Source organism: Hemiscyllium ocellatum, chromosome 47, assembly GCF_020745735.1.
Source record: "Hemiscyllium ocellatum isolate sHemOce1 chromosome 47, sHemOce1.pat.X.cur, whole genome shotgun sequence".
NCBI lineage: Eukaryota > Metazoa > Chordata > Chondrichthyes > Orectolobiformes > Hemiscylliidae > Hemiscyllium > Hemiscyllium ocellatum.
This window is the reverse complement of record NC_083447.1, coordinates 19609393-19633389: the sequence shown is the minus strand read 5'-3', so window position 1 is coordinate 19633389 and position 23997 is coordinate 19609393. Positions and strand designations below refer to the sequence as shown.

The 23997-nt window shown below is 43.4% G+C and overlaps 1 protein-coding gene across 1 annotated transcript in view; it reads right to left on the bottom strand.

Moving 5' to 3' along the window:
• LOC132836783 (ras-related protein ORAB-1-like) overlaps positions 1-12524 on the bottom strand; it is a 45207-nt gene extending 32683 nt beyond the window's left edge. Inside the window, exon 1 of the mRNA XM_060856246.1 lies at positions 12267-12524. Within this exon, the coding sequence (XP_060712229.1) occupies positions 12267-12289 (23 nt within the window). The 5' untranslated portion in view covers positions 12290-12524. The remainder of the gene's footprint in view (positions 1-12266) is intronic.
• Between the last annotated feature and the right edge of the window lie 11473 nt (positions 12525-23997).

The following is a 23997-nucleotide window of genomic DNA, read 5'->3' as shown; positions in this document are numbered from 1 at the left end:
TATGGTCAAATGGGACTAGTTCAGTTTAGGAATTCTTTGGCACAGATACATTGAGCCAAAGGATTTGCTTGTGCCTCATGACTGATTAAGAGCATTAGCTCAGCCAGTAACAGCACACACTTCAGTGATACCTCCTTCAACTATGAAGAAACCAGTTGTACCACTACAACTTACCCAATTGGTCCTGTATTGGATAGACAAATTTGGTGTTAAGCTTTATGCAACAAGAGTGCCATCGACTAATCCCCCATGACCAGCCCCCAGATATTGATAGAGGGGCACTAATCCCCCAGATATTGATAGAGGGGCACTAATCCCCCATGACCAGCCCCCAGATATTGATAGAGGGAAATTTGCAGTTGATCACAATTTAACTCCAAGCAGACTATGTACACATGCATCTCTTCTTGGAACAGAAGATGAACAAGTGCAGTACAGGCCCTTTGGCCCTGTTGTACAACCTGGGGAACCAATCCAAAACCCATCTGACCTACATTATTCCATTTGTCCATATGCCTATCCCATTACCATTTAAATGCCCTTATAGTTGGCAAATCTACTGTTGCAGGTGTTCCACACCCCTACTGAATATATACCTGACATCTGTCCTATAGCTTTAAATGAGGGTAGAAGACATGTCCCCTCATGCTAGCCATCAGCATCTGAGAAAGCTCTGTCCACCCTATCTAACCCTCTAATTATCTTGTCTCAATTAAGTCACCAACTTTGAAAAGCCTCAGTCCCTCAGCTTTTCCTCCAAAACCTTTCCTCCATACCAGGCACCATCTAGTAAATCTCCTGAACCCTTTACATTTAGGAAGGATGCAGAAGATTGAGTGACCAGAGCTGTATACTATACTCCAAGTGTGGTCACACCAGGGTTTGTACAGCTGCAGCATGATCAGTTCAGAAACTCAATCCCTCTAATAGGTATATGGTGTTAGCTTTTAACAACCCTATTAACTTGGGTGACAACTTGAGGATCTTCACACATGGACACAGATCTCTGCTCATTTATACCACCAAGAATCTTGCCATAGCCCAGTATACTGCATTCCTGTTATTCCTTCCAAAGTGAATCTCACTTTTCCACATTAAACTATTTGTCCCCCTCAACCCAGCTCTGCAAATTACTATGTCTAACCTAAACATCCTTGATCACTATCCACAACTCTAATCAACCTTAGTGTCATCTGCAAATTTACTAAACCATCCTTCTACACCCTCATCCAGGTCATTTGTAAAAAAAAATGAAACAATGGACCCAAAAACAGTTCCTTGTGGTACACTAGTAACTGAACTCTAGGATAAATGTTCCATCAACCACCACCCGGTCATCTTCAGCTCAAATTTCTGATCCAAACTGTTAAAATCACCCTCAATCCCTGCTTATTGTGCAATTACATACTGTGGGGAACCTTAAAGGCATTCCTGAAATCCACACAATTGTTTTACCCTCATCCACCTGTTTGGTCACCTTCTCAAAAGAAAGGAGAGGCACAAGCTACCTTCCACAGAGATGTGTCAACTATCCCTAATCAACAGTTTAATCCTCTTACAACCCTTTCCAACACTACTAACTAAAGCTCAGGTCTATAATTTTCAGGGTCATCTCTACTCCCCTTCTAGGAGCGAGCAACATTTGCTATCCTCCAGATAGGACACTATTCCTGTTGACAGACAAAGATCAAAGTTAAGGCACAGCAATCTCTGGCTTCCCAGAGAAGCCTAGAATCAATCCCATCCAGCCCAGGGGACTTATTTTTACACTTGCCAGAATTGCTAACACCTTAATCCCATCTAGTCTAGTAGCCAGTACCTCAGTATTCTCCTCAACCACATTGAAAAATATTCATTTAGCTCTTCCCCAATCACCTGACTCCACAGCTTCCCACTTATTTGATTGGCCCCAATTCTAGTCATTTTTATTCTTTGGTTGACGTCACATTCCTGCCAAATGCACCAGGCAATGACTATTAAAATTAAGTCATAATGCTAGAGAAATTCAGTTCTGATAGCATGAGAAAATGGAATCTAATTACTCAAATTTCCAGAAGTTAAGGTCAGTCAACTCAATGTTAATGTTTTTCCACTCTTCACAGCAGCCCGAGAGATTCCCCAGCCTTGTGTTTTTCAGATCCAGAATTTGGAATATTTTGCTTTTAACAATCCAAGCAGTGCCTCTTTCAGTGTCATTACTACTAATCCCACATCCTGGGATTACCATTGGACCTGAAGCAGAACTGGATTAGTCAAATAGTGGCTACAAGAGAAGTAACTTCTCACCAAACACCACTTTGTAGTGAACAGATGTTAGGAATTATGGCAATCTCTTGTGCCTGAATAGAATTCCAACAGTCCACACCATCTGACACCCCATCCACCATGTTTAACTCACCAGGCATCTTTCAAACCCATGACTTCAGTCACAGGCCAGAAAGACATGCTTGGGATCAACTCCACATCAGCAGCATGGTGGCTCAGTGCCAGAGACCCAGGTTTGATTCCACCCTCAGGCATTATAGTTTGCATACTCTTCCCCATGTCTGCATGGGTTTCTTTCCCCAGTCCAAAGACATGCAGTTAGGTGGATTGACCATTCTAAGTTACCTATAGCATCTAGGAATGTGCAGCTAGTGGGTTAGCAAAGTACAGGTAACAGGGATATAATCATGGTTGGGTCTGTGGGGATTGATTGTAAGGGCAGTGTGGACTCTGGGCCAAATGGTCTGCTTCCACATGGTGGCACCTTTGATTCTCACTGGGAATAAGCATGGGTCCTTTATGGTCAAAATCCTGGAACCCCAATAGAGCCGATGTATGAGTGACTGCAGCAGTCCAACAGAACTAGTGCTAGTCTATCCAGCTGACCCAAATGCTGGAGAAACCATGCAAATTTACAATTTATCATTGCACTTATGATCAAATTTTATCAGCTTAGAGATATTGGAGCTAACAGATGAGGTGATACAGGATTTCAAGACTGATGGCTAAAAGCACAGATAAACATCTTAACTTAAAGTACAAACACTGCCATAACTGAAAATTGTTATCAGGTAGTTTTCCCCAGAACAAACATTTTAGCTGAATGTTCAAGGCTGATAATGAGAACTTCTGATCTGACCATCTTGAATACCAGTTAATCCTTTTTTTAAAAAGGAGGATGTTTCTTCTAGTATAAGCTATACAAAATTATTTTAACTTGTGCTAATTTGAACAGACCCAGTTAAAAGCTGTCTGCCTTGAAGATGACAATTCAGCATTTCAGACAACATCTCTGGAACAGATGTACCAAACACCACTGCCCTGTGGCTGACCACTTCAACTCCCATCGAAGGACAAGCAAATCTGGGCCACCTCCACTGTTAAATCCAAGTTACCAATGCTGGGAGGACAAACATCCATCTTGGGACCCTCCAATCACATGCATTAACAGATTTCACCAGTTGCCTCATCTCTGCTCCCCACAGATTGAACCCTCCAACTCACCCAATCTGTCCTGCTGTTTTAACTTCCTTCCAATCTATCCATCCCACCCTCCCCTCTAACTTACCTTCCCAGTTACCTTCCCCACCCCACCCTCCCAAATTCTCATTCCCTTCCCAGCTACATTCCTGATGAAGCACTCATGCCTGACACATTGATTCTCTTGCTTTTCAGATGCTGCCTGACCTGCTGTGCTTTATAGCATGACATTTCACTGCCTCAACTGTTCACCCAGGAGCTGGCAGGAGACCCTTCCCTGCAAGTTCATAGAGTGCCAGGTCCATATCTCCTTTGAAAGTGGAGTTTAGGCAGATAGGAGTGAAGGCAGTGTTTGATATTGCTTTCTTTTATTGGACAGAGTATTGAGTTCAAGAGTTGGGAGGTTATGTTGCAGTTGTACAGGTCATTGGTTAGGATACTGTTGGAATAATGCATGCAATTCTGATCTCCTTCCTGTCAGAAAGATGTTGTGAAACTTGAAAGGGTTCAGAAGAGATTTAAGGCTATTGCCAGGGTTGGAGGATTTGAGCTACAAGGAGCTGCTGTACAGGCTGGGGCTGTTTTCCCTGGAGTGGAAGAGGCTGAGGGGTGACCTTGTAGAGGTTTACAAAATTATGAGGGGCATGGATAGGATAAATAGACAGTCTTTTTCCCTGGGGTGGGGGAAATCTAGAAGAGGGCATAGGTTTAGGGAGAGAGGGGAAGATAGAGGACCTAAGGTGCACCTTTTTCCACTCAAAGGGTGGTATGTGTATGGAATGAGTTGCCACAGGAAGTGGAGGCTGGTACAGATGCAACATTTAAAATGGCATCTGGATGGGAATATGAATAGGAAGGGTTTGGAGAGATGAGCCAGGTGGGACTAGATTGGGTTGAGATATCTAGTCAGCATGGACAGGGTAGACCAGAGGGCGTTTCCACGCTGCACCTCTAGGACTCCCAAGTTTCAGTTCATAAAATCTTCAAAGTCCATCTCTATGGTAGCAAGAATCACAGGCCTTGCATTAAGGTACAAGTGTGATTGGCTATCAAGCCTTTACCCCTGAAAGAACAGTTCAAAATGCAACTATTTAAATTGGACAATCATTTCTTGGGACTGGAGACTACAGCCACTGCTAACATACAGCATTCTGGTCACCTCCAGTTAAACATTCCCAGAAGGCAGTCTGGCTCCCCAATCAAAACAGCTATCCAGATTTTAGAACAGGTCAAACCCCTTCATGTCTCTTCTGGCAAAAAGACAATCCTAGAAAATAACTTCAGACATTTGTAACAGTGGTAGCCATGGACTCAGTTGTAGGACTCCCAGCCAAGAATAAAATTCCTCCCTTTTAAAGTCACTTCAAATGTTTTAGCATTTGATGCTATTCCTGTTAAAAAACAGCAAGAACATTTTTAAAGTGACTTTAGATGGACTGCAGCTGAGGCAGTGAAGTAATGTGCTGGAAAAGCACATCAAGTCATTGACTTGCAATATTTGAGCTTGGTTAGGGTACAAACTTCCCCCACCCCATTGGTCTGAGACTCTTCAGCCTCATTCCAAACTGGAATAAACCTCAAGGATTATGCCACTTTTTCCTGTTTTTCAAACTGGAACTGTGTACTTTTTACCTTGTCCACCCTCATCCAACACTGGCATCTCCACATCTCAAATATGAATTATAAAAAAGTTTGAAATTCAAGTAGATAGTTATTACTCTTACCAATTGCAACTGTTGCACCAAACCTGGTAAGGAACAATGAAATGCAGGTGATCAGAGCATTTAAGCAGTCAATTGTTGGTACTGACTGCAATTGGTTTGGTTAAGCTCAGCATTTTATTGAGCAATTGCAGCCCTTTAAGAGTACCTAAACTTACTCCTGGAATGTGGGTATTGCCAGCTAGGCAAACATTTTTTGGGCAGTTAGGAATGGGCAAAGGGCATTTGAGTCAACCATTGCTGTGGGTCTGGAGCTACATATAGGCCAGACCAGATGGCAGTTTCAGGACTACCTGGTCAGGTCCACACCTCTCCTCTTCTCCCCCCCAAAAACCCACCTCATCCTGGCACCTTCCCCTGCCAATGCAAGAATTGCAAAACCTGCACCCACACCACCTCCCTCACCTCCATCCAAGGCCCTAAAAAGGAGTCTTGCACATCCACAATATCATTTATTATATCAATTGCTCCCAAAGCAGTCTCCTCTACATTGCTAGGAGGCATCCAGTCTCCCAGAGCACTTTAGGGAACATCTGATACCCACACCACCCTGTGGCCCAACATTTCAACTACCCTTCCCACTCAGCCAAGGACATGGAGGTCCTTCCCCACCACGCCTGGAGGAAGAACACATCTTCCACCTCAAGACTTCAACCCCAAGGCATCAATGTGGACTTCACCAGTTCTCATGTCCCCTTCCTCACCTCATCCCAGTTCCAAACTTTCAGCTCAGCCCCATCCCCATGACCTGTTCTACCAGCCCATCTTTTCCACCTATCCACTACACCCTGCTCTGACCCATCCCCTCCGCCACTCACCTATTGAGGTATGCTACTTTCTCCCACCTCCACCCTTCAGGCACTCTGCCTGTATTCCTGATGCAGGGCTTTGGCCCAAAGGCGATTTTCCTGCTCCTCTGATGCAGCAGGAACTGTTGTGTTTTTCTAGCACCACTACTCCAGAATCTGGTTTCCAACATTTGCAGTCATTGTTTTTACCCAGATGGCAGTTTCCTTCCCTAAAGGACTCAATAAACTAGTTGGGTTTTCCCAACAGTCGACAATGGATGCATGATCAGACTCTAATTCCAGATATTTATTGATATTGACATGGTGGGATTCAAGCCAGAGTCCCCAGAACATTACCTGGATCTCTAACAGCCCAACCACCTCCCCTTAACAGGGGAATGCCACGCTGGACACTTTGTACCCACAAGGTTGTGCAGTTTGTACTGGAGCATACAATGTTTCAGCATTTGCATCAAAGTCAACTGACTTTGAAAGTTACCTCAAAATCATTGAAGACCTCAACTGTCAGCTTATAGCTGTAGTGTTTCTCTTGTCACCACTTAATCAGCTGAGCATAACCTTATTGAATTAATTATAAACTATATTCTGCATTTGCAGAAGCAGTTAAAAACTGCACTAATTGACAAAAGATTTGAGAAATCTAATAGACATGTACTTCAATGAAATTGCATACTACATGAATAAAACAGTAATCATTTAACAAGGACAATGAAGCTCAACTGGACTTAGTGTTAGCATTTCCAGCTATTCATTTAAATGGGCTGATGTATTTAATTCACAAGTCATACTTTCAAAAGGCAGATCAAAAATCAATTAAGTGCTATTGTACATGTCATACACAGTGGGTTTCCATTCCTGCCCCATCATTGTCTTTAGAAATCACTAGAGGAGTTAGGATTCTACTCACTGGTAGAGAGAAGAATGGTGATTTCATTGAATCATAGGATCTTTAAGGGGCTTGACAGGGTAAATGTTGAGGGGATGTTCCCCTTTATGGGAAGGGTCTAAGACTAGAGGACAGCCTCAAAACCAGGGAGGCACCAATTTAAGATGGGAAGGAATTTTGAGGTCTTTGAAACTCCTTGCCATGGAGAGCTAGAAGGGAAGTCAGTATATTTACAGCTGACTTGCAATCAGTAAGGGAATACAAGGTTTGAGAGCAGGAAAGTGGATTGAGAAGGCTGGATCAGTCATTATGCTTTTGAAATGGTGGAACATGCTTCAAGGGCCATAAGACAATTAGATATAGGAGTGAAAGGCGGCCATTCAGCCCATCCCACCATTTAATCATGGCAGATGGGCATTTCAACTCCACTTACCCACATTCTCCCCGTAGCCCTTAATTCTTGTGACATCAAGAATTTATCAATCTCTGCCTTGAAGACATTTAGCGTCCCAGCCTCCACGGCCATGAATTCCACAGGCCCACCACACTCTGGCTGAAGAAATGTCTCTGCATTTTTGGTCTGAATTGACCCCCTCTAATTCTAAGGCTGTGCCCACAGGTCCTAGTCTCCTCACCTAACAGAAAATTTGTTAGCACCACCCTTTCCAAGCCATATATCATCTTGTAAGTTTCTATTAGATTTCCCCTTAACCTTCTGAGGTCCAATGAGTACAATCCCAGGATCCTCAGCCATTCCTCATGTTAGACTTACCATTCTGGGGATCATCCATGTGAATCTCCACTAGAAATGCTCCAATGCCAGTATGTCCCTCCTGAGGTGTGGGGCCCAAATTTGGACAGTAAATGGGGCCTAACCAGAGCTTTATAAAGTCTCAGTTGCACATCACTGCTTTATATTCCAACCCTCATGAGGAATGACATTGCATTTGCTTTCTTAATCACTGATTCAACATGCATGCTTACCTTTAGAGAATCCTCAACTAGCATTCCCAGATCCCTTTGTAATTTGGCTTTATGAATTTTCACTGTTTAGAAACTCGTCCATGCTTGTATTTTTTCCAAAGTGCAAGACCTCACATTGAACATCAGCCATTTCCTAGACCACTCTCCAAACTGTCTAGATCCTTGTGCAGCCTCACCACTTCCTCAGTACTACATGTCTGTCCACCTATCTTCATGTCATCGGCAAACTTCACTAGAATGCCCCCAGTCCCTTCATCCAGATCATTAATATATAACATGAACAGCTGCGGCCCCAATACTGAACCCTGCAAGAAACTGCTCATCACCAACTGCCATTCCAAAAAAGAACCTCTTACCCCAACAACTCGGTCTTCTGTCAGACACCAATCCTCAATCCATGCCAGTAGCTCACCTCAAACACCATGGGCCCTCACCTTACTCAGCAGCCTCCTGTGTGGCACCTTATCAAAAGGCCTTTTGGGAGTCTAGATAGACCACATCCACTGGGTTTCCCTAGTCTAACCTACTTTTCACCTCTTCAAAAGAATTCCAACAGGTTTGTCAGGCACAACCTCCCCTTACTAAATCCATGTTGACTTGTTCCAATCCGACCTGGCTCTTCCAAGAATCTAGAAACCTCATCCTTAACGATGGATTCTAGAATTTTACCAACAACTGAGGTTAGGCTAATTGGCCTATAATTTTCCATCTTTTATCTTGATCCTTTCTTAAAGAATGGGGTTACAACAGCAATCTTCCAATCATCCAGGACTTTCCCTGACTCATGACTTTTGAAAGATCTCAACCAACACTGCCTCCATTTCCTCAGCCACCTCCCTCAGAACTCTAGGATGTAACCCATCAGGGAGAGATTTGGCAATTTTAAGACCTTTTAGCTTTTCTAGCACTCTTGTAATGGCAACCATACTCAACTCAGCCCCCTGACTCCCTTTAATTGTTGGGATATTACTCATGTCTTCCACTGAAGACTGATGCAAAGTACTCAAGTTCTCCAGCTATTTCCTTATTTCCCATCACTAGCCTTCCAGCATCAGTTTGAAGTGGCCCAATGTCTACTTTTGCCTGTTTGTTTCTTATGTATGGAAAGAAACTTTTACTAATCATTTCTAATATTACTAGCTAGCTTACCTTCATTTGATCCTCTCCTTCCTTATCTGTTATCCTTTTTCGTAGCCTTCCCAATCTGATTTCCCAGTGCTCTTGCCAACTTTATTGGATCTTTGATAGATTTCCTGACTTCCTTTGTCAGCTATGGCTGTCTAATCCCTCCCCCATAATCTCTTCTTGGGGACGAATCTCTGTACTGTGTCCTTAATTATACACAAACTCCTGCCATTTTTGCTCTGTCTTCCCTGCTAGGCTCTGCTTGCAGTCAATTTGTCAGTTCCTCTCATGCCCTCAATTACATTTAACTGTAACACCATTACATACGATTGTCTTCTTTCAAACTGCAGACTGAACTCTACCATATTATGATCACTGCTTCTTAAGTATTCCCTTACTTTAAGATCTTTTATAAAGTCTGGTTCACTACATAGCACTAGGCCCAAAATAGCCTTGTGGGCTCCATAACGAGCTGTTCCAAAAAGCCATCCTGTAAGCATTCCAAGAATTCCCTTTTTTGGATCCACTGGCAACATTTACCTAATCCACCTGCATATTGAAGTTCTATGATCACCATGACCTTGCCTTTTGACATGCCTTTTCTATTTCCCAGTAGATGCTGTACTTCTGGTCCTGACCACCATGAGGTCTGTACATAACTCCCATTATGGTTGTTTTTTGCCTTCGTGGTTCCTCAATTCCACTCACGCAGACTCGACATCATCCAACCCTATGTCATTGTGCCATAGATTTAGTTTTGTTCTTAAGGTCACCCCACCCCATCGGAGAAGAGTAGCTAAACTGCCTAGTCTTGGTCCAATTCCTTATGGTGTTACATTCAAACCCATGTTTAAGTTTTGGCCATGTTACCAGCTTATTAATTCAAAGGGTAGCTCTGAGGGGTAAAGCCTGTATAAGGTCCAAAAAGGTAGCAATCTAAATTTTGACGATTGAAGTCAATTGTCTAGAGCACAAATGAAATAAAGCATGATCTGGTAAGCATTCGCTCTAAGGGAATAGGAGATGTCATTTTGTGCAAATAGGGAATGGTCAATGACTTGAGCAACAGTGAATTGCAAGTTTCTTTGAAAAGATCAAAGAAAGATAAAAATCAACATGGGGACAATGGACAAGAACACCATTGAGCCTAGTAAAGGTGAAATTCAACTTTTGGAAAAGGAAACAGTGAAGAGGAACAAAACTGAAGCCTGCAGGATCCAGATCTCCACAAGGAAACTACATTTGTTAAATATTGGGAGAGATTTATTTAAAAATCCAACTATTTTCAAGACTGCATTTTAAAGCAGCCTCAGGACAAAGACTATCAATTCCAAGCTGCAAGGAATAGAAATACTGAACTGCAACTGCATGAACTAGCAAGAACTGTCCACAGACTGAAACACTTCAGACTTAGCAATTGTACAGCCCCAATTGCTAAGAGGTAATGACAACAACTTGTACAAGTCAGATTCAGATGTACAGCATGGATACAAACCCTTCAGTCCAACTCCTCCAAGCTGACCAGATACTCTAAATTTAGTCCCATTTGTCAGCATTTGGCCTATACTCCTCAAAATCAGTGCATTTCCCAAAAACTACAAACATCAAGCACAGCCTTTAACAGGTGAGGTAATAACTAGGAACAATGCAAAAGCCAGATTTGCGTATAGTTTTCACAAACTTACTAATGCAAATTGTACTGCTAGCTGGGGAGTTTAGCATTCCAGATAATTCATTGATTGGAGGAGGGGGGGCACGGTGGGAGGAGGAGAGGGGCAGGAAGGGCAGGGGAAGGTAATCTAGTGGTCTACATGAATGCTGCTGTGCTCAAGTGCACAAATCCCACTACAAACACCTAGATTTTTAAATTGTACTGGAATTAAATGCCATTAAATATTGGCATCTAATCAATCTGCAATGTCCAAAACTTATCTGGCTCAGTAGAGTCCTTCAGAAGAGCAAACTTCACCCTTTCATACCTAGGTCTGGCCTACATTAAAGTTCTAGAACCATAGCAAACAGTGACTTAACTACCCTGGAGTAGTTGTTTTGTTGTGCTGAAGACAAGTAACAATGCTAGCTTTGCCACATCGCAAGTAAAAAGCTGCTGGGTAACTAGTGAAAACTACCAAGCTGATATGCATGGAAGTCTTTTTGCACCACCCTTGGAAGACCAAAGCAATTCCATCCCTCCAGCTATATCATTCTTTAACTATTAGTGGTATTACCAGCATTGTTACTTTACAGTTACTATTTTTCCATATCCAGAGGGCAAAACCAAGGTGAACTAACCTAGGATAAGCAACACTCACATTAAAAACAGCAGGAATAGATAACAATCTAAAAGGTTTAGAACAAAAGCCAAGTGTTGACTATATTCAATACTGGAGGTTAGAGAGAGGACAGCAGACGCTGGAGATCTGAGCTGAAAAAGCACAGGTCAAGCAGCATCCAAGGAGCAGGAGAATTGATGTTTTGTGCATAAGCCCTCCAGATTCCTGAAGGGCTTATGCCTGAAATGTCACTTCTGCTCCTTGGATGCTGCTTGACCTGCTGCACTTTTCCAGCAATACATTTTTCAGCTATATTCAACACCAATGCTTTGAGGTAGAGCATAAAAAAGAGGTTTTCTTCAAAATAATGCTCCTTATAAATGGAGTACAGAGTTACAAATTGAACAGCCAGTCCTCCATGAGCAATTCAGTTCGAGGTTTTAGTTACTTTTGATTAAATAGACTAGAGTTAAAACCTCATTAGACCCCAATGAGTGGTTGATAAGATGGGTGTGGTTAATTGACACCCCCTAGGCGAGCTACTCATACACCTTACATCACCAAGTCATTGTCAGTGAATCACCAGACTGAACCCAAGTGCTCTAGAAACATTAAGACATCAACCTTAAGAAAAACGGTCTTAAAACAAACCTATGACCCCGAGTGTAGGAACAGGCCTGGACTAAGCATCCGGAGTACTTCAGGGAAATATTAAATATTGCCGTCCAAGGCCCAGAAATAGCCTTACAGGAGGAACACATTCACACCTATTTCCTCCCACCCCCCCAAACAACAAACAGGAACAAAATATCCTCCAACTTTCCTGTCATTTTGTGACAACAAGATATAAACATTAACCCAGGAACTAAAGCCTCACTGGAATGAGTTGTATTAAAAACCCGCATCGGAATTAGAAGGACCACGAACGAGCGAGATTTGAAAAGGAAGGAGGAGTTTGGAGAAAAGGAAGGGACTGACTGCTGCCCCTAGCTCCTGTACTTACTATTCAGGATTCATGGCTGACATTACTCTCTCACACACAACAAGACAAAGAACGTAGGCCCTTGGTAAAAGGCGTCGAGCAGAGTAAGAGTCTCTTGGCCTTCTGTGGGCCTAGCGGTGACAAATCCCTCTCCCTGAGGCAACACAACGCCACAAGCCGCCGCGACAATGTCAGCACAGGCTGAAGATGGCGGCCGGCTGGCTCAGGGGCAGCCCGTCTCCAGCTGATCGCTCCAGCAGCTGAGCATAACCCCGCCCACGGGGCCCACCCCGCCCCTTTATCCTGACGGACGGCGGGGATGCCCAATAGTAGCGCCCAACGCCTCTCAGCACCGGCCAATCGGAGCAGCGTAGGGGCGCGGACTCCACTGCAGCTGGTCATGATGTCATGCTTGAACGTGGCAAGGGGATCACGAGAGCAACAAGGTCACGTGATACCGGTCTTAAAGGGGACTTGTCTTAAAGAAGAATGTCTCTTCAATGAGAGACTCTCAAAAGGAATGTCTTAAAGTGGAATGTTTCTTAAAGGAGTATGTCCCTTAAAGAGAAATGTATCACAAATAAGTGCCTTTTATGGGGAATTCCTTCAATGAGAAGCTCTCAAAAATGATTGTCTGAAATGAGTGTCTCTTAAAGTAGAATCAAAATTGGTCAGGGACCAAAAAAAACTGCAGATGCTGGAATTCAAATTAGACAGGCAGGAGGCAGGAAGAACACATCAGGCCAAGTAGCATCAGGAGGTGGAGAAGTTGACTTTTCAGGTGTAATCTGCCTGGCCTGCTGTGTTCTTCCAGCCTTCTACCTGTCTATCTTAAAGTAGAATGTCTTTCAAAATACAATGTCTCTTAAAAGGGAATATCTCTTAAGGGTGAATGTCTGCTAATTATGTGTCTCATAAACTTGAATTTTCTTAAATTAATAAGTCATAAAGCTGTACAGCATGGAAACAGGCCCTTCTATAGAATAGGCAGAAGTGGGTACTGCAGATGCTTGAGATTAGAGTCAAGATTAGAGTGGTGCTGGAAAAGCACAGCAGTCAGGCAGCATCCTAGGAGCAGGAATCCTGATGAAGGACATTTTGCCTGAAATGTTGATTTTCCGGCTCCTCGGTTGCTGCCTGACCTGCTGTGATTTCCCAGCACCCTTCTTTAGAATAGATTAGAATCCCTACATTGCGGAAACATGCCCTTCAGCCCAACAAGTGCACACCAATTCTCTGAAAAGTATCTCACCCAAACTCTCCATTTACCCCCAACTAATGCACCCAACCTACACCTCCCTGAACACTATGGACAATTTAGCACGGCCAGTTCACCTAACCTGTACATCTTTGAACTGTGGTAGGAACCTGGAGCACCCAGAGGAAATCTGTCCATGCCGACCAGATATCCTAAATTAATCTAGATCCATTTTCCAGCATTTGGCCAATATCCGTTCACACCCTTCCTAGAGATGCCAGTATTGGACTAGGGCAGACAAAGTTAAATATCACAACACCAGGCTATGGTGTTGCTCTGAAAGTTTCTAGTCGAAATAAACCAGTTGGGCCTGATGTTGTGTGATTTTTAACTTTTAAATGTTGTAATTGTACCAGCTTCCAGCAATTCCTCTGGCAGCTCATTCCATACACACACTACTGTCTATCAGAAAAAAAACATGGAGAACATTTATGGTCACTCAGACAAGTAGTTAAGGAAAGACAATATGAATCATTAAAGGCAAATTATGCTTAACTAATTTTATTGAACTTTCTGATAAAGTGACAGAAAGGCTTGGCAAAGTAATGTGGTTGATGGACTTCCAGATAGCATTTGCCATAGAATAGACTTGCCTATGAAGGTGAAGCCTATGACATAAGAAAGATGGTAGCAACATAGATACAAAGTTCCAACGACAAGTGATCTTGGAAATATTCACTCTGTTTTTCTCTCCACTGACACCTGCTGTGTTTCTCCAGCACTTTCCATTTTTTTATTTCGGATCTCTAGTAACGACAGTACTTCGCTTTTGTTTCAGTTGGAACAAAGTTAATTGAGTGTCATGAGGTAGAGTACTGGTGAGAAGTTAGTTTTCAGGCTGGAGGAAAATGAGCAGTAAACAGGGGTTCCCTAAGACTTAGAGCACAGCTTTCTTGATCTATATTAATTACCTAGAATTTGCTGTCAGGGCACAATTTCAAAATTTGAAGATGACACAAAACTTGGTAGCATTGTGAACTGTGAGGAGGAATGCGATACACTTCAAGTTAACACAGACAAGTTTGTGGAATGGGTCATCAGGTGGCAGATGCACTTTAATGCTGAGAAGTGTGAAGTAGTACATTTTTGTAGAAATAAAAGGAGAGGTCATACAAAATTTTAAAAGATAAATTATATAATTACATATATACATAAATAAAGAATTCTAAAAGTGTACAAGCGCAGTGGGAGTTGGGGGGTTACTCTTTACGCTCATTACAGAGTTATCATGTGGATGCTTCATTACATTAAATAGGGCAGAGGGAGCACTTTGCAGTTTTAATGGGAAGGTAGAGAAATACTTTAAACAAAGATGGAGGGATGGAGATTGTGTACAGAGCCAGACACCAGGGACCAAACAGCCTCATTCTGTATTCAAAGATTCAAAAAAGGCAAGGCTATAAGGAATAGAGTTTGAGGCTAATTTTATCAAAAATTCATAATACAACATACAGTCCCTATATAATTTCTAGTTTGAATGCCATACGAATCATATTTATCCAACAACAATTTAAAGTTATATTGGACTTCTAACAGAATAAAATGTCCAAGGCAATTCACAGGATCATTAAAAGTAAAATTACAGGAGGTCTTGTTGTGTAGTGGATAGTGCCTCTTCCTCTGAGCCAGAACATCCACATTCAAGCCCCACTCCAGGACTCTATTACCAAGGAAATTTCATTCATAACACAGCCACAGTGCAACAACACTCAGGCACTATGCCAGGCAGCAAGAGCACAAGAGCTTTATGGTGAGACAAAACCACACAGTATCTGCAGCACCAAAGCCTCTCTGTGTTAAACAACTCTACATGCAGACTCTTAACATTTGCCTCATGACAAACATCCTCCTGTTTGAGGGTCTGCAAGGGCGGCACGGTGGCACAGTGGTTAGCACTGCTGTCTCACAGCGTCTGAGACCCGGGTTCAATTCCCAACTCAGGCGACTAACTGTGTGGAGTTTGCATGTTCTCCCCGTGTCTGCGTGGGTTTCCTCCGGGTGCTCTGGTTTCCTCCCACAGTCCAAAGATGTGCGGATCAGGTGAATTGGCCATGCTAAATTGCCGGTAGTGTTAGGTAAGGGGTATGGGTGGGTTGTGGGTCGGTGTGGACTTGTTGGGCCGAAGGGCCTGTTTCCACACTGTAAGTAATCTAATCTAATCTAAAACTTCTGATAAAAGCAACACTCGACACCATGCCTCAATAGGTAATTTGAGATTAATTATTCAATAGCTTTGTCAAGGAATATAAGAGCATAGAATTATGAGCAGGAATAGGCCATTTAGCCTTTCACTTTTATAAGGCCTTGGCTTAGAGACTCAATTCCTTTTTTATGCCAAATCTTCATAGCCCACAACTCCTCAATATTTCAAAGACCTACTCACTTCCTCTTTAAATACTTTCAGTCAGAGGTAGGTTTTAAAGAATGCCTTAAAAAACAAAGGGCAGGTGAGAGGCAAATCAAACAGGATACAACTGACAGAACAACTCATGTAATTTGCATTCAATCTATTACACAGGTGAAATATTGTATTCTAGCAACAATCATTTTGGTTTCCTCATTGTACTCTTTTCTCCAATCTTTTTAATGTGAAACAAATAAGATGCATTTAGCACCTTTCATGACATCATGGCACTTCCCAAAGTGCTTTGCTGCCAGTGAAGTGCTGGTTCAAGTTCTGAAGAAGAGTCAGATTGGATTCAAAATGTTAATTTTGTTTCCCTTCCCACAGACACTACCAGACCTGCTGAATTCCTGTGACTGGTTCCAGTGTAGCCCTTGCTGTAACATTGGAAACATGACAAACAACCACTGTAAAGCAAAGCCCAAAAGCAATGTTGCGATGACCAAATCACCTGGTTCGACTGGCTCTTCTTCAAAATGTTGGCACCCTAATAAATTGTTTGTACCAAACTGAGGGGCAACTAGGATTTTGAAGATTCTGCCTCAGCACAGTGACGTGGAATCAGCCAGGATTATGGCCTGGACTCTCCCGGAGGCCCCACTGACTCAGAGCTCAGATTGCAATGTTGTCGTTGAGCACTAACATCGTGCCCGTTGTAATGGAAATCTAGATTTGTCCAGCCACTCTCCCAGCTAACACATCCAGACGTTGGATGTTGTTTAGGCACATTCCCACCTGTTATATTCTTTGCTGCTTGTACTATGCAAATAACAATAACACCAACTGACCCCCATTCCCCTGTCCCTTAAGCAGTTGGGGGTTACATGCTTCCCCACAGCCCTCTCCAAACCTCTCTCGGCCCTGGCTACTTTGTCCCTTTTTATTCCTTCATATGATGTGGGCGTCACTGGCAAGGCCTGCAATTGTTGCTGATCCCGAATTGCCTTTGAAATGATCAGATTCAGTGGCACCTAAAAGGCATTATTAGTGAACCAGATGGGATTTTAACAATAATCGATGATCGTCGTCGTGGTTACCAATTTAAAATAATGTAATGAAGAATGTTAGACCAAGTCCCCTAAAGGGTTAACTGTAGTAGTCTGTGACGTCACAGAGGGAAATGACAGCTGTTCATATGATCTGAGGGTCTAAGAGAAAGTAATGAGAAGGAGCGGGTGTCAGAGGCTGTTCTTGAAACTGAATCTGTTGCAGACAATATTAGAGTATTTTATAGCCAGCAATCTTCAGGAACTATTAAATGCACTTTAACCCAACATACAAGCCTTGCTGCCAATTTTATAATGTCAGATTTATTAAGTGAATTTAAATCCCACCAGGAACCATATTAGAATGTAAATCCATGCCTGTAGATTATCAGTTCGAAACAATACACCAGTGTCCCTCCCTGCCACCTCAGTTCTGATTCTGTAATCTCTTCCGAGAACGGGAGGACTAAAGAAATTGAGGGTTTGGTTAAAAAAAAGGAAGCATATGTCAGGTACAGACAGGATAGATCGAGTGAATCCTTAGAAGAGAATAAAGGAAGTAGGAGTATGCTTAAGAGGGAAATCAGGTGGGCAAAAAGGGGACATCAGATAGCTTTGGCAAATAGAATTAAGGAGAATCCAAAGGGTTTTTACAAATACATTAAGCACAAAATGGTAAGTAGGGAGAGAATAGGGCCCCTCAAAGATCAGCAAGGCAGCCTTTGTGTGGAGCTGCAGGAGATGGGGGAGATATTAAATGAGTATTTTGCATCAGTATTGATTGTGGAAAAGGATAGGGAAGATATAAACTGTCGGGAAAAAGATGGTGATATCTTGTAAAATGTCCATATTATAGAGGAGAAAGTGTTGGATATCTTGAAATGGGTAAAGGTGGATAAATCCCCATGATTGGATCAGGTGTACACTAGAACTCAATGGGAAGCTAGGGAAGTGATTGCTGGGCCTCTTGCTGAGATATTTGTATCATCAATAATCACAGGTGAGGTGCCAGAAGACTGGAAGTTGGCTAACATGGTGCCACTGTTTAAGAAGAGTGGTAAGGACAAGCCAGGGAACTATAGACCAGTGAGCCTGTTGACTTGTTGGAGGGAATCCTGAGGGACAGGATGTACATGTATTTGGAAAGGTAAGGACTGATTAGGGATAGTCAACATGGCTTTGTGCGAGGGAAATCATGTCTCACAAACTTGATTGAGTTTTTTTGAGGAAGTAATAAAACGGATTGATGAGGGCAGAGCAGTAGATGTGATCTATATGGACTTCAGTAAGGCATTTGACAAGGTTCCCCATGGGAGATTGGTTAGCAAGGTTAGATCTCATGGAATACAGGGAGAACTAGCCATTTGGATGCAGAACTGGCTCAAAGGTAGAAGACAGAGGGTGGTGGTGGAGGGTTGTTTTTCAGACTGGAGGCCTGTGACTAGTGGAGTGCCACAATGATTGGTGCTAGGTCCTCTACGTTTTGTCATTTATATAAATGATTTGGATGCGAGCATAAGAGGTACAGTTAGTAAGTTTGCAGATGACACCAAAATTGGAGGTGTAGTGGACAGTGAAGAGGGTTATCTCAGATTACAACAGGATCTGGACCAGATGGGCCAATGGACTGAGGAATGGCAGATGGAGTTTAATTCAGACAAATGCGAGGTGCTGCACTTTGGGAAAGCATATCTTAACAGGACTTATACACTTAATAGTAAGGTCCTGAGCAGTGTTGATGAACAAAAAGACCTTGGAGTGCAGGTTCATAGCGCCTTGAAAGTGGAGTCACAGATAGATAGGATAGTGAAGAAGGCGTTTGGTATGCTTTCCTTTATTGGTCAGAGTATTGAGTACTGGAGTTGGGAGGTCATGTTGTGGCTGTACAGGACATTGGTTAGGCCACTGTTGGAATATTGCATGCAATTCTGGTCTCCTTCCTATCGGAAAGATGGTGTGAAACTTGAAAGGGTTCAGAAAAGATTTACACGGATGTGGCCAGGGTTGGAGGATTTGAGCTACAGGGGGAGGCTGAACAGGCTGGGGCTGTTTTCCCTGGAGCGTTGGAGGCTGAGGGGTGGCCTTATAGAGGTTTACAAAATTATGAAGAGCATGGATAGGGTAAATAGGCAAAGTCTTTTCCCTCTGGTTGGCGAGTCCAGAACTAGAGGGCATAGGTTTAGGGTGAGAGGGGAAAGATATAAGAGAGACCTAAGGGGCAACTTTTTTACACAGAGGATGGTATGTGTATGGAATGAGCTGCCACAGAAGGTGGTGGAGGCTGGTACAATTGCAACATTTAAAAGGCATCTGGATGGGTATGAATAGGAAGGGTTTGGAGGAATATGGGCCGGATACTGGCAGGTGAGACTAAATTGGGTTGGGATATCTGGTCGGCATGGACGGGTTGGACTGAAGGGTCTGTTTCCATGCTGGACATCTCTGTGACTCTATGACTCTTACTCAGTTGGCTGGAAGATTGCTTTGCAAAGCAATATGATGCCAACAGCGTGGGTTCAATTGCCATCACTGGCTGAGGTTACCGTGAAGGACTCTCCTTCTCAACCTCTCCCTCCCCTGAGACGTGGTGGCCCTCAGGTTAAACCACCACCAGCTATCTCCCTCTGGTGAGAGAATAGCCCTATGGTTTGATAAGACCATAGCAACTTAACTTTAACCTAGACCTCATGCCATCAAGCAGAGTTGCCAACTAGGGTTGTCACATCTCAAATACTGTTTTGCTCATTATATTTAAAGAAGGCAGTTTAGGGGAAGAATACAGTAATGAGCGGGTTGTCTGATGAGGATACGTTGGACAGGCTGGGTTCGTTTCCACTGGAGTTTCAAAGGTTGATGGGGAGGGGGGTTGACTTGATTGAAGTTTTGAGAAGATTTGTAGCTCAGGTTGAGGTTTTGGATGTAGGTTTGCTCGCTGAGTTGCAAGGTTCATTTCCAGACGTTCCGTTACCCTACTAGGTAATATCTTCAGTGGGCCTCAGACGAATGCTGAAAATTCCTGCTTTCTATTTATATTTTAGGTTTCTTTGGGTTGATTGAAGTGTTTAATATTCTGAATGGTTGTGACAAGGTGGATGTGGAAACGATGCTTTCTCTTGTGGGTGAGTCCAGGACCAGGAAACTGTTTTAAAATTAGGGGGTTGCAATTTTAGGATGGAATTGAGGAGAATTGTTTTCTGTCAGATGTCTGTGTAACTTTGGAAGCCTCTACCTCAAAGTTAAAACTCACACAACACCAGGTTATAGTCCAAGAGATTTATTTGAAAGTACAAGCTTTCAGAGCACTGCTGTGACCTATGTACCCTACCCCACTAACTACCTGACAAAGGAGCAGTGCTCTGAAAGTTCGTGCTTCCAAATAAACCTGTTGGACTATAACCTGGTGTTGTGTGATTTTTAACTTTGTCCACCCCAGTCCAACATCGGTGTCTCCAAATGCTTGCCCGTATGTGACTCTCAGGTTTGTTTGCTGGGATTGAAAATTAATCTCCAAAGCCACCACAAAGAAACATGATAAGGGGCATTGAAGGAAATGATTTGGAGGAAAACATGCTGAACTCTGGCAAATGGGACTAGATTAGGTTGGGATATCTGGTCGGCATGGACAAGTTGGACCGAAGGGTCTGTTTCTGTGCTGTATGTTTCTATGACTCCATGACCTTTCGTTGAATGATTTTAAAAAGGTGAGCCATGAGAAATCAAAGTCAGGGACTGACCAAAAATAAAACCTGAAAGAGTTGCGGATGCTGGAAATCTGAAACAAAAACAGAAATTGCTGGAAAATCTCAGCAGGTCGGGCAGCATCAGTGTAGGGAAATCAGAGTTAATGTTTCATGTCCAGTGACCCTTCTTCAAACTGATGGTAGCTTGGAAAAGGTGGTCTTTGCACAGAAGGTGGGGTGAGGGGAGAGGGGAGAGTAAACTATAGGTGGAGGTAGAGTCAAAACAGAGAGAGAAAACAGTTGGACACATGAAGGTGTGTTTAAAGGTCAGTCCGGGGGAAAGCATAGCTACTAATGGAGACAATTAGTGGCTAATGATGGGTGATGAAAGGCCTGGGAGGAGTGGGGAAAAACACGGGGGAAGGTGCTCCAGTCCTAAAATTGTTGAACTTGACAAAGAGTCCAGAGGCTGCAGAGTACCCAAATGGAAAATGAAGTGCTATTCTTCCAGCTTGTGCTGAGCTTCGCTGGAGACATGCATCAAGACTGAGACAGAGAAGATGGTGGGCTGTTGAAGTGGCAGGCAACTGGAAGCTCAGGGTACTTCACGTGGATAGAATGTAGATGTTCTCTGAAGCGGTCACCCAGTCTGCGGTTTGCCTCCCCAGTATAGAGGAGCCAACATTGTAAGCAATGAATATAGTACACTACACTGTACAGGGAAAACACTACTTCATTTGGATAGTGAGGAGGGAGGAAGTAAATGGGCGGGTGTTATATCTTCTGCAATTTCAAGGCAAGGTGCCTTGAGGCTGGGGAAATGTGTTGGGAGTGAAGGAGGAGTAGACCGGAGTGTCCTGGAGGGAATAGTTCCTGCAGAAGGCAAGGAAGGGTAGGGGAATCTCACTGGAGGTGGCGGAAATGGCGGCTGATGATCCTCTGGATGTGGATGCTGGTGGGTTGGTAGGTAAGGATAAGGGACACCCCATTGCTGTTGTACGAGGGAAGGAGATTAGATTAGATTAGATTCCCTACAGTGTGGAAACAGGCTCTTCGGCCCAACCAATCCACACCGACCCTCCGAAGAGCAACCTACCCAGACCCATTTCCCTCTGCCTAATGCACCTAACATTATAGGCAATTTAGCATGGCCAATTCACCTGACCTGCACATCTTTGGATTGTGGGAGGAAACCGGAGCACCCGGAGGAAACCCATGCAGACACAGGAAGAATGTGCAAACTCCACACAGTCGGTCGCCCGAGGCTGGAATCGAACCTGGGACCCTGGTGCTGTGAGGCAGCAGTGATAACCCTTGTGGTGTGGTGTGGGAGATGGGTCGGACACAGCTGAGGGCCCTGTCAACCACGGTGCTGGGGAATCCTTGGTTGAGGAAGAACGTGGACATTTCGGATGGCCCATTATTGAAGTTGGACTCATCAGAATAGAAGCGATGGAGACTGGGGATCAGGGAGAGTGCAATGGTGTCTTTACAGGAAGCAACGTGTAAGAACCGTGGGAGTCAGTGGGAGCCAGCTTATTTCCAGAAATGGAAACAGAGATGATGAGGAAGGGAAGGGAGGGGTCAAAGGTGAACCAGGTAAAGATGAGAGCGGTGTGGAAATTCGAAATTGAATAGATAACCCTTTCCCATTCTGGACAAGAAAGGAAAGCAGCACTAATGATGTCATCAGTATACCAGAGAAAGAATAGTGGATGTGGGCCAGAGTAGGACTGGAATGTTCCACATACCCAACAAAGAAATAGCCTTAACTGGCTCTGACCAATCAGGTATCAAAGCGGCTCTACAATTGGCTGTGGAAAGATGGCCATCTCAGTGACCAATGACAGAAGTAGCAAGGCAGAGCATTGAATTGGGAACCCAATACTGAACTGAGGGAGATCAGCGTTTGGGTCTAGGGGGACCTTCAAACTCCGCAGCCCCACATTTAATGTTGAAAAAATAAATATTGTGCATTAGTGTGAAATAATATTCTGCATTTATGATTTCATGATGAAAGGACAATAAATGACTCACTGTCCATTCTCACACTTGCCTCAGGATCTGTACTGGAAGAAATGCATGGAATGCTGTGTAATTTGGCACCGATGGCGGAATACTCCCTGCAACTGTTCATCCATGAGTTCATGCTTAACTTCCACAATCAGTTATCAATATGATCGAGTGGGCTAGACTAATTTGTGTTCTTTGATAATATTTACTGATTCACACATTTGGAGCAGTTATGTGGGTTATTTGTAAAACTGCTTCTGGAACAGAATGAGGAGCATGATATGAAGGTTTTGAGAAGACTGTGATGGGGATACTTAGAAATCTACAAAACAACAAAGAACAGCATAGGTACAGGCCCTTCAACTCACCAAGCCTGAGATGAAACCGTACATCTTTTCTAAACTAAAACACTTTTTCTGGCACATGGTCCATATCCCTCTATTCTTTGCCTAGTCACGTATCTGACAAGATGCCTCTTAAATGTTGCCATAGTATCATCCTCCACCACCTCCTCTGGCAGCGCACTCTCCACACTTACCATCCTGTGTGTTAAAAGAACTTGCCTTTCAGATCTCGTTTACAGTATGTATATCAGTCTATGTGGATCTAGATCCCTCACGCCTACTGCTGAGACCTCTGTCTGTTTGCTTACATTGTCTCATGAGCAGTTCACTCCATGTTTTGCCTCTCCCACACACCACCTCCGAAACCCTGCCATTCTCTGTGACGCTCAGAGGTTGAACCAACTTTGAGAGTATCCGAGTGGACTTTATTTTTTAAAAAATGGTTATCATGATGAGCATTTTCTCAGATATAAAATAAAACCAAAGTAGACATTTGTGATATCCTGTGACACATAGAGTTGTAGAGATGTACAGTTGTAGAGAAACAGACCCTTCGGTCCAACTTGTCTATGCTGATCAATTATCCCAACCCAATCCAGTCTCACCTGCCAGCACCCGGCCCATATTCCCCCCCCCAAACCCTTCCTATTCATCTACCCATCCAGATGCCTTTTAAATGTTGCAATTGTACCAACCTCCACCACTTCCTCTGGCAGTTCATTGCATACATACACCACCCTCTGCATGAAAATGTTGCCCCTTAGGTCTCTTTTATATCTTTCCCCTCTCATCCTAAACCTATGCTCCCGGGTTCTGGACTCCCCAACCCCAGGGAAGAGACTATGTCTATTTACCCTATCCATGCCCCTTATGATTTTATAAACCTCTATAAGGTCACCCCTCAGCCTCCGACATTCCAGGGAAAACAGCCCCAGCCTATTCAGCCTCTCCCTACAGCTCAAATCCTTCAACCCTGGCAACATTCTTGTAAATCTTTTGTGAATCCTTTCAAGTTTCACAACATCCTTCCAATAGGAAGGAGACCAGCATTGCATTCAATATTCCAA